General features: G+C 36.3%; 1 protein-coding gene across 2 annotated transcripts; it reads left to right on the forward strand.

Annotated features, from left to right (window-relative positions):
• On the forward strand, positions 1 to 7,052 carry LOC112188107 (fatty acid amide hydrolase). 2 transcript variants are annotated; one of them, XM_024327150.2, is made up of 21 exons: positions 1 to 83; positions 225 to 365; positions 885 to 994; positions 1,577 to 1,637; positions 1,934 to 2,121; positions 2,300 to 2,429; positions 2,813 to 2,890; positions 3,036 to 3,183; positions 3,415 to 3,527; positions 3,699 to 3,774; positions 3,871 to 3,942; positions 4,032 to 4,080; positions 4,360 to 4,431; positions 4,574 to 4,654; positions 4,858 to 4,961; positions 5,054 to 5,146; positions 5,890 to 5,958; positions 6,176 to 6,240; positions 6,318 to 6,379; positions 6,456 to 6,551; positions 6,765 to 7,052. In XM_024327150.2, the coding sequence occupies exons 2-21, from the start codon at positions 263 to 265 to the stop codon at positions 6,825 to 6,827; spliced, it is 1,833 nt and encodes a 610-aa protein (XP_024182918.1). In that variant the 5' UTR covers positions 1 to 83; positions 225 to 262; the 3' UTR covers positions 6,828 to 7,052. The 2 variants fall into 2 exon arrangements, with proteins under 2 accessions (XP_024182918.1, XP_024182920.1); XM_024327152.2 differs by lacking the exons at positions 1 to 83; positions 885 to 994 and having other exon boundaries at positions 245 to 365.
• The last annotated feature ends 7,157 nt before the right edge of the window (positions 7,053 to 14,209 follow it).

Genomic DNA, 14,209 nt, shown 5'->3' on the forward strand with positions numbered 1-14,209 from the left:
ATCCAACTACTAACTGACCCTAACACACACACCCAAGCTAATTTGGTCTCTGTAGTTCTGTTTGTCCGTGACATCACAGTTAGGTTGGTGATACATTTCTTCTCTCTCACTCTGTAATATCTATCTCTTTCCTTGCTTTATCCGCCTTCTATTCACTGTAACTGTTCTATATAATATAAATACAATGCTTGTACGTCTCTTGGTGTAAATTGAACTAGGCTGAGGCTGAGGCTGAGGCTGAGGAGGATCATTGTCAATTAGTATGGGGTTGTTCAAGAGCGAGGCTCGTGTGGTTTACGAGCCGGCGAGCCGAGTTGATGTCAGTCCGGCCAGTTCTGAGGTCTACTTGCGAGCCAATGTCAAAGGTTGGTTCATTCCTTCAATATCTCTCTCGTTTCATTTCCTGTTGTATAGTTGATTCGGATAGTGAATTCTGCATTACTAGCTCTTTGGTTGAGTTGCTTTCTCTGTAATTTGGATTTTCATGGATGAATTTAAAATGTGGATTCATCATCGGAACGTTGCTTGAGTTACTCTAGTGACTGAAAAGTTTTGGTATATTTTGACTTGATATGAAATGTGATCAATGATCATCATCAACATAATATATAAGTTGTTAATACATGGGGTTGGTTAATTAGTTTTCAGTGTTTATGTTTTGGAACAGGTTTACACTTTGTATAATTTCCACACCAATTGGTTGAAAAAGAATGCAACCAGAAACTTACAGTCTGATAATTTTTGGTTGTCTGTGTTTTTGTGTACCTGGTTTTGTTCAATCTATTGATGTGTTTGTGCTTTATTCAGATTTATCACTCTGTGATTTCTTCAGATCTATTGCCATGGTTTATACCCACAAACACTAAATCTCATTTGCTTTGTAGCTCCTCGTATGGCTGGATTTCTGGCCAAATTGTTCGCCTGGTTTTTGGAATCGCGGATCTTTGGGACCATGTTGTTGTACATATTGAAAAGAGATAACTTGATCCATAAGGTGGTATACACAGCTTTTTCTTGTCTCTCATTCTGTGTTATGAGATTGAACTTTTGTCTCTGACTGGTTCGAACCAAGTTTCTTCCTTTTGAAACATAAAGGTGGACAATCTACTATGTTAAATAGTTTTCAGTTGATTTTCTTTGATGTGATAATGAATTAAAGCAGCATATTGGAATACTTCCAAGTGTATCAACAGTTAGCAACTGAGGAAACAATATCTAAAATGTATTGGTCAGATAACTCTAATTCTATGAAAAATAAGTATTGTGAACTTTCCTGCTAAATTATCTAGCAGCCTATCAAGATTTAATCAAGAGTTGTCAATAGTTGAACCAACATGTGTAACTTTACCTAACTCATAGCATAGCGAATACATTACTATATGTTTACAACATACTTAGAATCTGAGCACATATATATAAGCAGTTGTGAGATATGGTCACAGTTATCTCGGCAAGTGCAGGTTTTAGGAGCCTTTCATTGTTAGCCTTTTCTTAAAGAAGTAGCTGCTTTATGTAACTCATCATTGTTGTCTGATCATTCATTCTCAATTGCTGAAAATCTCATTGAATTTTTCAGTTGGTTACAAATGCTGAGCTCGAGGAATCACCGGTCTATGTTCCCTTACATCCTTTTGATGGTATGCATTCTTTTTCTTTATTTATTAGTAATAGATAGGGAAAAATGACTGTTAATTGGTTTATCACTTTGTATCATTGAACCTCAATAGTCAGATCTCAACCCCATTTCAACTATTTGGTTATGTCTGCCCACTGGAGTACAAACTGATTTAGTTCTGCAAACTAGTACTTGCATTCCAAATTTCAACATCTTTGTCTTTCAAAAGCTTTACATTCGTTATGAATTTATTTCTCATTGTGGAATTTTCAGTGTGGTATTTACTTTATCTAAAGTTTCATGAGTTTATCAATGCAGAGATTGAAGAACAAGATGTCAAACATGTAGGGTCTGACTTGTCACCACCTGAATTGGTTCAACAGGCAATTGAATGTTTACCTGTATCCTTTGATAAGGAATTAAATGGTTCAAACTCTTCTTTCCGTTATTGGACAATATCAGATTATTCAAGAGCCTACAAGTCTGGAGAAATAACACCTAAATTGGTATGTCATGGTTTGTCTGATTTTTTGGATGAACAGTTACATACAACCTCTGTTGCCTACTCGAGTAAACTACTTTCAGAGAGAATTTGAAAGGATAGCATCAGAGTTTACTTGTCCAATTTTATGTTTTTGTTTTCATAGCCTCATCTGACATTTATATTTCCTTTTACTTCTGCAGGTTGCAGAGCGTCTTATAGCTGCCATCCACGAGTCTTCTAATCCACTATTTAAGATGTCATTCTTTATTAATTACAACACTGAAGACATTCTAAAGCAAGCAACTGAATCAACTCTGCGGTATGAAAAAGGTACATGCAGACACAGAAACTAAACTTCTTCTCATATACAAAACAATACCCCAGCATTTGAGATTAAATTGACAATATTATACTGCTCTACTTGCTCTGGTAATAGTAAAATAGAGTTAGAACTGCTCTGTCTTTATGTAGCACTTATATTTTCAGTCTCACAATGATTTGATCCATACTACAATGCATCTATATTAGTCATTTATTAAAAAAAAAAAAAAATCAATCAATTAAGTAAAGGAAGAGCCTATCTCACTCATATTGGTCTTCCATTTTGTCTTCATCTCCACTTACGTATCCTAATATTGGTTTCTCAATTACAAGAGATTGCATTAATCTCTGTTATACACTCTCACATAATCTGTCTTTTGGTTCATCTCTAGGTGTGCCTATTTCAGCCCTAGATGGGATCCCAATTGCTATCAAGGATGAAATAGACTGCAGACCGTATCCAACTACTGGTAACCTTTTTGTTTCTGAAAACCAATTGCTGGTAACTTACAATGCAGGGTTTCCATTGATAGAATTGTTTGTGCATGTCAATCCACTGGTCATATTTAGAAATCATAACTATGAATTTCTTAATCGAAAAATGGACTTTTGTAGGTGGAACGAAGTGGCTTCACAAATTCAGACCTTGTACAGATGACGCGTGCTGTGTCAAGTGCCTCCGACAATGTGGTGCCATACTTATTGGGAAAACCAATATGCATGAACTTGGAGCTGGTACAAGTGGGATAAATCCGCATTATGGGTAAGAAAAGGCCACATTGTTTTCCTGAAAGTCTGAAACTAAATCATCTTCTCCTCTATTTGAGGTTGATCATTCTTATACATTTTGTATTCTGCTCCGACTGAATATCAACAGAGTTACTAGGCTAGATGCTCTCTTTGTAGCAAAATTTTCCTTATCATTTTCTTTGTTCAATCAATTTTTGATCTCAACGACTACAAGCATGCTTATTCTGTAACTATCATACTTCAGGGCAACTAGAAATCCACACGACCCCAGCAAAATCTCTGGGGGTTCTTCTAGTGGATCTGCTGCAGTGGTCGCCTCTGGATTATGCCCTGTTGCTCTTGGTGTTGATGGAGGAGGTAATTTATTTGTTTCATAGGAGAAATGCATGTTCAAATCTATCATTCATATGTGGTCTATTATCCTTTAACAGACTTGGTTGCTTCTCATGCAAGCATGTACTCGTGTGTGTTTGATGTAAACATAATATTGTGACTGCAAGGTGTGATTTGGTTGTGATGTATGATCAGGATCTGTGCGGATGCCAGCAGCTCTTTGTGGTGTTGTAGGTTTAAAACCAACGTTTGGCCGAGTACCTCATTCTGGGTAAATTAGTCATTCAATATTATTCAATCAATCCCCTGTTTCATAATCTTGAGAACTTATTACTAAATTACCAGATTGATTTGAGTTACTCTTTAGTGTTCTTCCTCTGAATTGGACGGTCGGGATGGTTGGAATACTAGCAGGCACTGTTGAGGATGCTTTAATAGTGTTAGTGTTCTGTACAAATGATCTTGTTCATTCTGTTATATGCCTTCTGTGTGCTTGATGTTATAGCTTTTACCCCATTTTTCCTACAGTTATGCGGCAATCATTGCCCAAATTTCGCCAAATCAACCCACATTATCCGTAAGTATGACATCATGTCAACAAATCATTACCAGATAAATAATCTTCTCAATCATGTTGTTAATTGTTTAATTATTGGAATCTATATTATCAGTTGCACAAGCATAAGTTATTCCTCATGTCTAAGAACTATATGGAAATTCAGTAAATCAGAATTCTTTTTCCACATGATGTTTGATTGAGCTTTGTTCTTACAATTTGTCTAGCCAGATGTTCCCCTTTTCTTACCTTGATTGTTTTTTTCTTTTTTTCCTGTTTGCTCCTTCTACACTTTTCCAGCCCAAAGTATATTTTCCTCTACTGAACTCAGCAAAACCTATATCGGATATCAAATTGGCAAAATATGGTGAGGTTAGTCACAACATTCCCAACCATATAATTACTTGTCCAAATAAAATTGCATTTATAATCCTTAATAAGCATTCATCTCTTTGTATTAAATGTGCTCCTCCCGATATTGATTCAATTCTCAACCACTAATTGGCTCAATTAGTGGTTTAATGATTGCAGTGATGAGATCAGGGAATGCTGTACCAATGCCCTAGACAGGCTTCACAAGCAATATGGTTGGAAGGTAATCAGTCAGTTTCTTATTGAGTAAGGATGTTATAGTACGTGCTTAATCTATACCACCAGTTCTTCAGTAATAGGTTACTAATCTAAAGCATATTAAAAAACCAATTACTTGCAACTACTGTAAGAGGATCATGACTTGATACAGTCAATACAGTAGTCAGTATATAATACTTTCTAATTCTGCTTCTCTTTATCTATAAGACTGTAGAGGTGACCATACCAGAGATAGAGGTGATGCGGTTGGCACATTACTTGACAATTGGATCAGAGTGTAGCACTTCGCTTAGCTCTCATCTAGAAAAGTTGTATGTTGTTGACCACCACTACTCTTCTTTTAATTACTTTATTGAAACAAACAAGAAATCCAAATGCTGACATTGCAATCTCATCTAAATAGGGATTTCAAAGAATTAGGGTGGGATGTAAGGGTAGGACTTGCTGTGTATGGTGCTTTCAGCAGTAAGGAGTATATACAGGCTCAGAGAATTAGGTAAGTACTTCTTGACACTATCGAATAGTACCCATGTGTGTAAATTTATTGGTATTTATTACATAGTGGTCTACTACCTTATCTCTACAATGGTCCAAGTAGTCATCTAAAACAAGATTTAAAGACCTCATATGAAACAAAACACATTGTATACACTGACTGACTGAAGAAAGGTCCAAACACTTTCTGACTGAAAATCACACCTTACTAATGCAGCTGTAACTTTTTGACATAAAATCAATGGTCCATGGGCCTTTATCTGCATCTTTTTGCATAAGTTGCTGTCCCATAGTTGTGATACATTGCAGAAGCTCTGCAGAATTTGGATGCTGTTGTGGAATCTACCAATTTCAATTAAAAATTTGATTACAAGAATTTCTTGACACTCCCACACCAGTCATGTCTATGATGGTCATCAGCTCTTTGATCAACTACTTTTATTTTGGAAAACCATGCCTGTTATATGATCGTGAGGCTTGCATTTGTGGTTGGAGGCCGAGGTGCTAATTTCTGCTCAAATAACATCATTTAAGTGCGAGTGAAGTTGAAGAAGTCTGCTCTGATTCATACTAAATAAGGAATTCATCTCTCATACAAAAAATCTTGAACAGAATACATTGCCTTCTTAACCTTTATAAGATGAGATTGCTAGATATGTTTTATGGTGTTCCTACAACAATATTATATTGGTGGTTTTGTTTCAAATTTATCTGAATCATGTAAACATGTTTATATATCTACAGGAACCGTCAGATGCAATTTCACAAGAATTTGTTTTCTCATGCAGATGTCATTGTTTCCCCAACAGTAGGGTATTATTTTCCTCTCAAGTTGTAATGCTGTAATGTTAATTAACATAATTTTCTTGTCACTGTTAAGTGGGAGTATGAACCAGTAACAGAATTTGAAATACAATGTAGGAACCTTTAGGTAACATCTGAAGGGAAGGATAAGATTTCATAATAGGCCTTCTTAGGATTTTATTATTGTCTAAGCTTTATCATTGTTGTCTAATGGTACATATAACAGGGTAACTGCATACCCAATTTTGGATGATGCTCTCAAGACTGGAGAACTTGACTATATAAATGGAGGTATGAATGTTCCCATTATAGGTTAACATATGTGTCACCCTACTTCTTTGAACCAACCAATTTGCTGCTTTTTTTAGCTGCACTTGTTCGATATTCCATATCCGGAAATTTTTTGGGACTACCAGCAGTGACTATTCCGGTATGATCTTGTCAGTACTTTCTACTGCAAACATTCCAGTAGAGTTAGAAGTTGATATGTATCTGGTCCTTGGTAGGTTGGATACGATAAATCAGGTCTGCCAATTGGTCTTCAGTTGATTGGAAAACCATGGTCTGAACCAACATTAATTCACATAGCCTTTGCAGTGCAGGTAGATTTTGGTTTTGTTCTTTCAATTCTTTTCTGCTCAAATTGATATATATATATATATATATATATATATATATATTTATATTCTGATGTAGAGATTTACTTACCTTGAAGGTTTAACTAGAGCAAGTTTTATCAATTGTGTTACCACTATATAAAAAAAATTTAGTTACTGCACTTACATCACAACTAATATTGTTATTTTTTGTTCCAGAACCTTTATGTCGCTGATTGCAGAAAGCCCCAGGTCTATTATAATTTGCTGAATACAAATTAAGTTGGCTAAGGAAGTCCAAAACACAAAAGAATGTTACAAGTTTACATATACAACAAGTAAAAATGCCATAGTGTCTATTACTCGTAAATAAGGACATTCCATACTCTTTGAGGAAATAATGTTATCACTTTGTTATTTGATGCCCTTAATTAATTTCACTAGTTTGACATTTTTAAAGAGATTGTATTAATTCGGAGTTTTATACAATTATCTTATGAGATGAAATATTATAGACATGAAAATAGTCCGATCATTTGGTTGATGTTTTATAGATATCAAGTTATTATCCACTTGTTTGTTTTATTTATTTATTTACTTTTTTGGAAAGAGTATTTACTTTGTTTTTTTTTTTTATAGGGGAATGAATTACATTCATAAATTAAAAAATCGCTACAATCAAATTGTAAGGCATCCTCCACATAAGAGGTGGCAAACGGGATGCTAGGCCTGAATATAGCACAAGCCCGGCACATTTAGAAGCGGCCCAGCATGGCCCAAATACATGTGGTCATGCGGGTCAGGGCGAGGCCGAGAAATATTGGCCCGTCACGGCCCAAGCAAGACATATGGTGGGCCGCGGCTCGGCCTATTTCTATAATATAATTTTTTTAAGGGCAAAATACTGTTTAGTCCCTGTAGTTATAGGGTTTCAATATTTCAGTCTCTGACGTTTCAATTTCACCTAAAAACTCCCTAAACTCTTAAATTTCACCCAATTGGTCTTTGCCGTCAACTTTCCGTCAAAAACTCCGTTATCTTACTGACGTAGCACTCCTTCTACAGTAAAATGACTATTTTACCCTCACTGACAAAAAAAAATTCTCTTTCTCTCTCTCTCTTTTTTTTTAACTCTTTTTTCTCAATTTTTTTAATTTGTTCTCTTTTTTTTTCCTACTATTTTTGTTAACTCTTTTTTCTAAACTTTCTTTTCTCTTTTTTATTTATTTGTTCTCTTTTTTTTTATATATTTCTTTCTCTTTTCTTTTTACCTCTTCTTCCTCTTCCACCTCACTTCTCTTCGGTAGATCTGTAAATAGACCGGATTTGGATCAGATCGACCTAAATCCAAATCTGTTTACTTAAAAAAAATTCGATCCATACCCGCTTGGTTAACCCGGTGGATCATTGATAGCTCGATCCAAATCTGTATCCGCCGGATTAACGGATACCCGATCCGCTAATCCGACCGGTTTATTAATTTCAAATGTTTTAAAATTTTTATAGTAATATTAAATTTATATCATGATACCTCATAAGATATTAATAAAATATAAAAACAACTGCAAAAAAGGGTGATTGGGAGGGGTGGTGCTTGCTGGCATGACGGAGATGATGGATGGATGGTGGAATGGCCAACAATTGCTTGGAACGGCGGGCACGCTAGCGGTGGTGGGCCGGCAAAGTTTTGGCTTGCGAGATGGTGGCGGGAAGATCACAATAGTCTGCACTCTTAGCTTGGGTTTGCAGTGAAGACGAGGATGGAGAAGAGAGAAGGGAAGAAGAAGAGGTTAAAAGAAAAGAGAGTAGGTTAAAAAAAAGGGGCCGTGACCACTTACCCGATTTTAGGCTAAAAATTGCCCACTTGCTCCACTAAGAGTTTTTAAACCCCATTTACCCAATTTAAAATCTACTGACAGTTTTACCCCTATTAATTAACTCTCAGACTCTCTCTCTCTCCTCCCAGACTTTCTCTCTCTCTCTCTCTCTCTCTCTCTCTCTCTCTCTCTCTCTCTCTCTCTCTCTCTCTCTCTCTCTCTCTCTCCATGTCTGCAAATCCGACGCCGGGTTCGGGTTTGAAAATGGGTTTGGTTTGCCGGAATCGAGGGAGAGGGCATTTACTCGATTCCTTGTATATTTACTCGATTCGATTCCGTCACGAAGCTCGCGCTTCGATCTGACCGGAAATCGATTAGCATAGACGACGACGCTCTGGTCTTGATCTCCGTTCGCTGCAATGGGTCTCACACGCCTCAAGCTCCGCGGCTGCCGGGAAATCACTGACCTCGGAATGGCGGCGTTCGCTCAGAATTCTACTGGATTGAAGAAGCTCTCCGTCGGGTCGTGCTTGTTCGGCCAAGGCCATGAACGCCGTGCTTGAGTACTGCACGGCGCTCGAGGAGCTATCGGTGAAGCGGCTCCGGGGGATCCACGACGCGTCTGCAATGGGTCTCGGGCCTCACCCATTGAAGTCGGAGAAGGGAGATCCGCAACCGTCGAAGTCAATGATGGGAGGAGAAGAAGAAGTGGGTTCCCAGAGCATTTTCTGGGTGCCCGGACTTTTTTGTTTTCTGTGTATTAAAGTCAAATTATCTGTGAATCCTACAAAATGGTGCATTTTTGGTGGTCTATTGGGAGGCAGTAGAGACATTGGACTTTGTATTGGGGGGCAATAATATGATTACTGGGGGGCAGTAATATGATTATAAATTGATCAATTGTGCCTGTAGTGTATTCATTTTGGTTTTGGGAGTTCATACAATTCACTGGACGGCAATAATATGATTTTTGGAAGGCAATAATATGATTACTGGGGGGCAGTAATATGATTACTGGGGGGCAATAATAGCCGGATTCCGGCGACCGATGACCGGAATCCGGTTACCGTTCGCCGGAGTCCGGTCACCTGTCGCCGGAGACCGCGCCGGCCACTGGTCACCGGAGCACAGCAAGGTGGAAGGTGACTTCTCTCTCTAAGTGAGAAAGAAGGAGAGGGCAAAAAAGTCTCAAAAAAAAAAAGAAAAAAGAATTAATTGGGTAAAGGGGAAATAATCCCTTAGAGTGTTTTGGGTAAATGGGGTTAAAAAACAGTTGGTGGAGCAAGTGGGCAATTTTTAGCCTAAAATCGGGTAAATGATCATTTTCCCTAAAAAAAAAACAGAGAGAGAAAAGAGAGTTAAAAAAAAGAAAGAGAAGAGAGAGAGAGAGAGAGAGAGAGAGAGAGAGAGGAGTAAAAAAAAAGTAAAAAACCAAAAAAAAAAAGAGTTAACAAAAATAGTAGGAAAAAAAGAACAAATAAAAAATTGAGAAAAAAGAGTTAACAAAAAAGAAAGAAAAGAGAGTTAAAAAAAAAGAGAAAAGAGAGTTAAAAAAAAAAAAAGAGAGAAGAGAGTAAAAAAAATAATTAAAAGAGAGTTAAAAAAAAAGAGAATTTTTTTTTGTCAATGAGGGTAAAATAGTCATTTTATTGTAGAAGGAGTGCCACGTCAGCAAAATGACAGAGTTTTTGACGGAAAGTTGACGGCAATGATCAATTGGGTGAAATTTAAGAGTTTAGGGAGTGTTTAGGTGAAATTAAAACGTCAGAGACTGAAACGTTGAGACCCTATAACTACAGGAACTAAACAATATTTTGCCCTTTTTTTAAATAATATAAAGATAATATATAATTTATAAAACACTATTAATTAATTTTTTTATATGACTTGCAACTTATATATTTTTTTAGGCAAAATAGCCAAATTACCCCCTAACTTTTCCCACAGCTGTCAATTTATCCCCTGACATTTCAATTTTGATTTTTCATACCCTAAGTTTTCTAAGTCTTGCCGATTTGCACCATACCCGTTAACTTTTAGATTTTCAATCAAATTTCTCCGTTAACTTGCTCGGTGTTTTCGTCTTTCCAATTGTCACCCAAAAAAAAAATGTCATTACGTACAAATAAGGGCAATTTATTTAGTTTTTTACTCTTAACACAAACAAAAAAGACATCATCCCTAAAACTGTAAATCATACTCCCTCTCACCCAAACCATAATTGTTAGTTCCTCAACGAGATTGAATAATAAATCATTCAATAGTTCGTTACAATTAGAGATATCTCAACCAAAATAATCAAGTCTAAAATCCAAATATTCAAGTCATGATTAACTTTCAAACAAAACAATACTAGAATTTTTACATAATCCCTACACCTAAATTAAAGAGCTAAATCTGATGGCATATTGGTTTTCCAGAATGAAAGCATAACTGACACTCCAACTAACAGTAAGACGTACAAATAATAAAACATTGTTCTATTCTTTCATCAGTTAAACTATATATCTTAATAGATGCACCACGTACTCGAAATTTTAACAAAGATCACTAATCTATAGCATCCAATGCGTGTTACTGTTGGCAGGAGTAACATGCCTTGTACTTGATTCATTACTTCTAGCTTTAGAAATTGGTTGAGATGCGGTAGCCTCAGTACTGATTATAGAATGCATTGCCACTTGAGTTATATGAGTGGCACGATTGACCTAAGAAACAAAGTATGAAAATAAAAGTAAAATTCAGTATATTGTTATCTGACAGTATGAAAAATGAAAAATAAAATAAAATAAAAGAAAAGGAAAAAAAAAACGAAAAAGGAGTCTCATACTCTTCCTTAATGTATTCTTAAGTTTTTTTTTTTGGGTGACAATTGGAAAGTCAAAAATGCCCAGCAAGTTAACAGAGAAATTGGATGGAAAATCTAAAAAATAACGGTATGGTGTGAATCGGCAAGACTTAGAAAAGTTAGGGTGTGGAAAAACAAAATTGAAATATCAAGGGGGTAAATTGGCAGCTATGGAAAAAGTTATGGGGTAAGTTGGCTATTTTGCCTATTTTTTAACACAAAGATAATATATAATTTATAATTAACAAATAATACTAAATTTTAACAAATAGTTTCCGGTGGTACATGAGCTGCAACTATTTAATGAATAGTTTGTTTCTATAATATAATATTTACTCTCTTTGTTATAATATAAAGATAATATATAATTTATAAAAATACACTCATGACATTTATTTTTGGTGAATAGTTTTCGGTGGTTCATGAATCGCAATTTATGTTTATAATATTGATCTCGGCTAATTTTAATTTTCGGCATGATTTGAGAACAGCATGATCCGCCTATTAGCCCGGCACGGGCGCAGCCTAGCACGTTATGGACAGGGTTTGAGTATATGGGCCGCCCGAACATGGCCCTAAACCTGATTAAGTGGGCCGGGTCGGCCCAGCCCCTTTGCCACCTCTACTTCACAGGCGGATGAGTTTCTACTAAAAACAAAAACTGAGGCTGCAAATTGCTAGCTAATTGAGATAAAGAGTGTGCTATCATATTAGCATACCTTTTTATATGTCTGAGAATAGCATAAGGAACTCGAGATAAAACATATTTAAGATTCTCAATAAGAAAACCCAAAGGTGATAAATCAATAGATGAGCTCTCAACTGCTTGAACCAGCTCCAAACAATCAAATTCAACCACAAGAGTAAAAAATCTATCTCTTTGCTCTAGCCCACTGTACCCCATGGTAATAAGCTAATAACTCAACTTGTTTAACAAAATTCACATTCTCCTGAAAGTGCAAAACCCTCCAACAAAGGTCCTTGTATGATCACGGAAGACACCTCTCAACATTGTCCTCACACCATCAAAAGTTGATGTCGCTTTTGGGAAGCGACCAATTTAACCCTGAAATGTCATTAGTAGTATAAAGTAAATAGGGATCGTTCTATTCCGGGGATTGAGGGTACACCTGTCATTATCAAACAATTAAACAATTAAAATTAAAACAAAGTATAATATTTACAAAAATATAACAAAATATATACATATTTACGAAAAAGGGGGGTTTTTGGTTTTTGGTTTTCTTTTTCCGAAAATAAATGCTAAGCTAATAAAATAATTAAAATGCAAAAACATAAAAACACAAATGGGATGTGGGAACAAGGATCAAAGTCGAAACTCATGATTAAAATTGATTCAAGTTCATCATTGTTCATCATAGTCATGCAAGAGGAGTTGATCATGTGAAACGTTCAAAGCAAACAATTCCCCATATTTTACTTTCAATGCTAATTAATCTAAGTGAAAGCACATAGACTAATCCTATCAAACATGCATTCAAGCCCTAGAAAGCTAGTCAATCATACATGTTTAACGCAATAAGCACCTAGAAAGGCTATCAACTCAAATGTGCAACTTAGTATGAAAAAGTTCACCTAATTGCAATCTTCTTTGATTAAATTCGGTTCTTGTACAAAACCTTTACTACTTATTGATTCAAGAACACAAAACCAAAAAGTTGATTCATGTTCTCAAATTCGTAGCATCATTCACATAAAAACCCTAAATGTTTCGAACCATTCAAGATTATCATACAAAAGATTTCTATCATGCAAATTTAATCAAACACTCACACAAAAGCAACCATAAATCGCAATATATGAATCTGAAAATTAACAATTAATCATAAAATTTCAGAAAACAATACTTGTTCAAACATATGTGTCAACTAAGGCATAACCAACGAAAATTACAAAGCAAAGGTTACAAGGAGAATCGGATTACACCGTGATGAAGATGAGATGAATGAAGTGATGAATGGTCTCTTGAATTTCGAAAGCAATCTTCAAGGATGGTGATGGATGATGTGCACGGCTTGTCCTCTTCTTCCTTGGCCTTGCTTGCACTTCGTGGTTGCCCTAGAGGATGGAGAAGAACACGGCTAGGCTAGAGAGAGTTTTCTGATTTTTTTCTCAAAGTGTAAACGCCAAAGTGGGAACTAGGAACTCCAAAACGTTGAGAGTGTGTGAGAATATATAGGGGACGGCCCCTAGGTCTCCATGCCGTCCAAAACCCTAGAGAAACTCACGGCAATAGCTTGCTTCCTCCAATGATTTCTTGCCACATAAGCCCTATGAGGTGGTGCAACCAATCATAAAATTCCAGAATTAATTCCCTAAATAATCTTGCCGAAATAAAGAGATAAATTCTGATTTTAAGCTTCCCAATTCGGCCAAAATTCTTTAGGGAATGTAGGAATGTATCTAGACTTCATTTGAGCTTTTCTTGGTCTCCACCTTTTTCTCTTTCCTTAAAACTCTCTAGGGAATATCTTTGCCATCCAAAACCCTAGGGTTTTCACGTCCTCCCTTGTTTATCTCTTCCTTTTTCACGGCAAAGCTTCTAGGGTTTATCTCCAAGTATTTTCTTTCCATAAAAATAGCCCTAGAAAATCTCCCTAGAAAATCTCCTTTTAATTTCTGATTTTTGGACGCCTCTTCCTTGTTTCTCTCTTGCAAATTCACGGCAAAACATCTTTAGGGCTAGGGTTTGCGTCACAAACCCTAGTTCCATGGGCTCTTGTGGGCTTTCATCCAATTAGCCGAAAATCCAACAAGTCTTGAGAGTTTTTGGGCCTCCATGCGTCACTTCTATGCCATGTCATCTTCCAACGTCACACACTTTATTTTTCCATTTCTTTTTCATAGTAACGTTGGAAACTTCATAGGTGGGCTTTCCTCCTTTCCGCAGGGTTTCCTGGTTGAACCAGGAAAACTTCTTTTCTTCATTTCTGCTCATTTATGTGGCTCATTGTCCTTCATCTTTGCTCCCCTTGGAG

The sequence above is a fragment of the Rosa chinensis genome, chromosome 2, assembly GCF_002994745.2.
Source record: "Rosa chinensis cultivar Old Blush chromosome 2, RchiOBHm-V2, whole genome shotgun sequence".
In the NCBI taxonomy this organism is placed as follows: Eukaryota; Viridiplantae; Streptophyta; class Magnoliopsida; order Rosales; family Rosaceae; genus Rosa; species Rosa chinensis.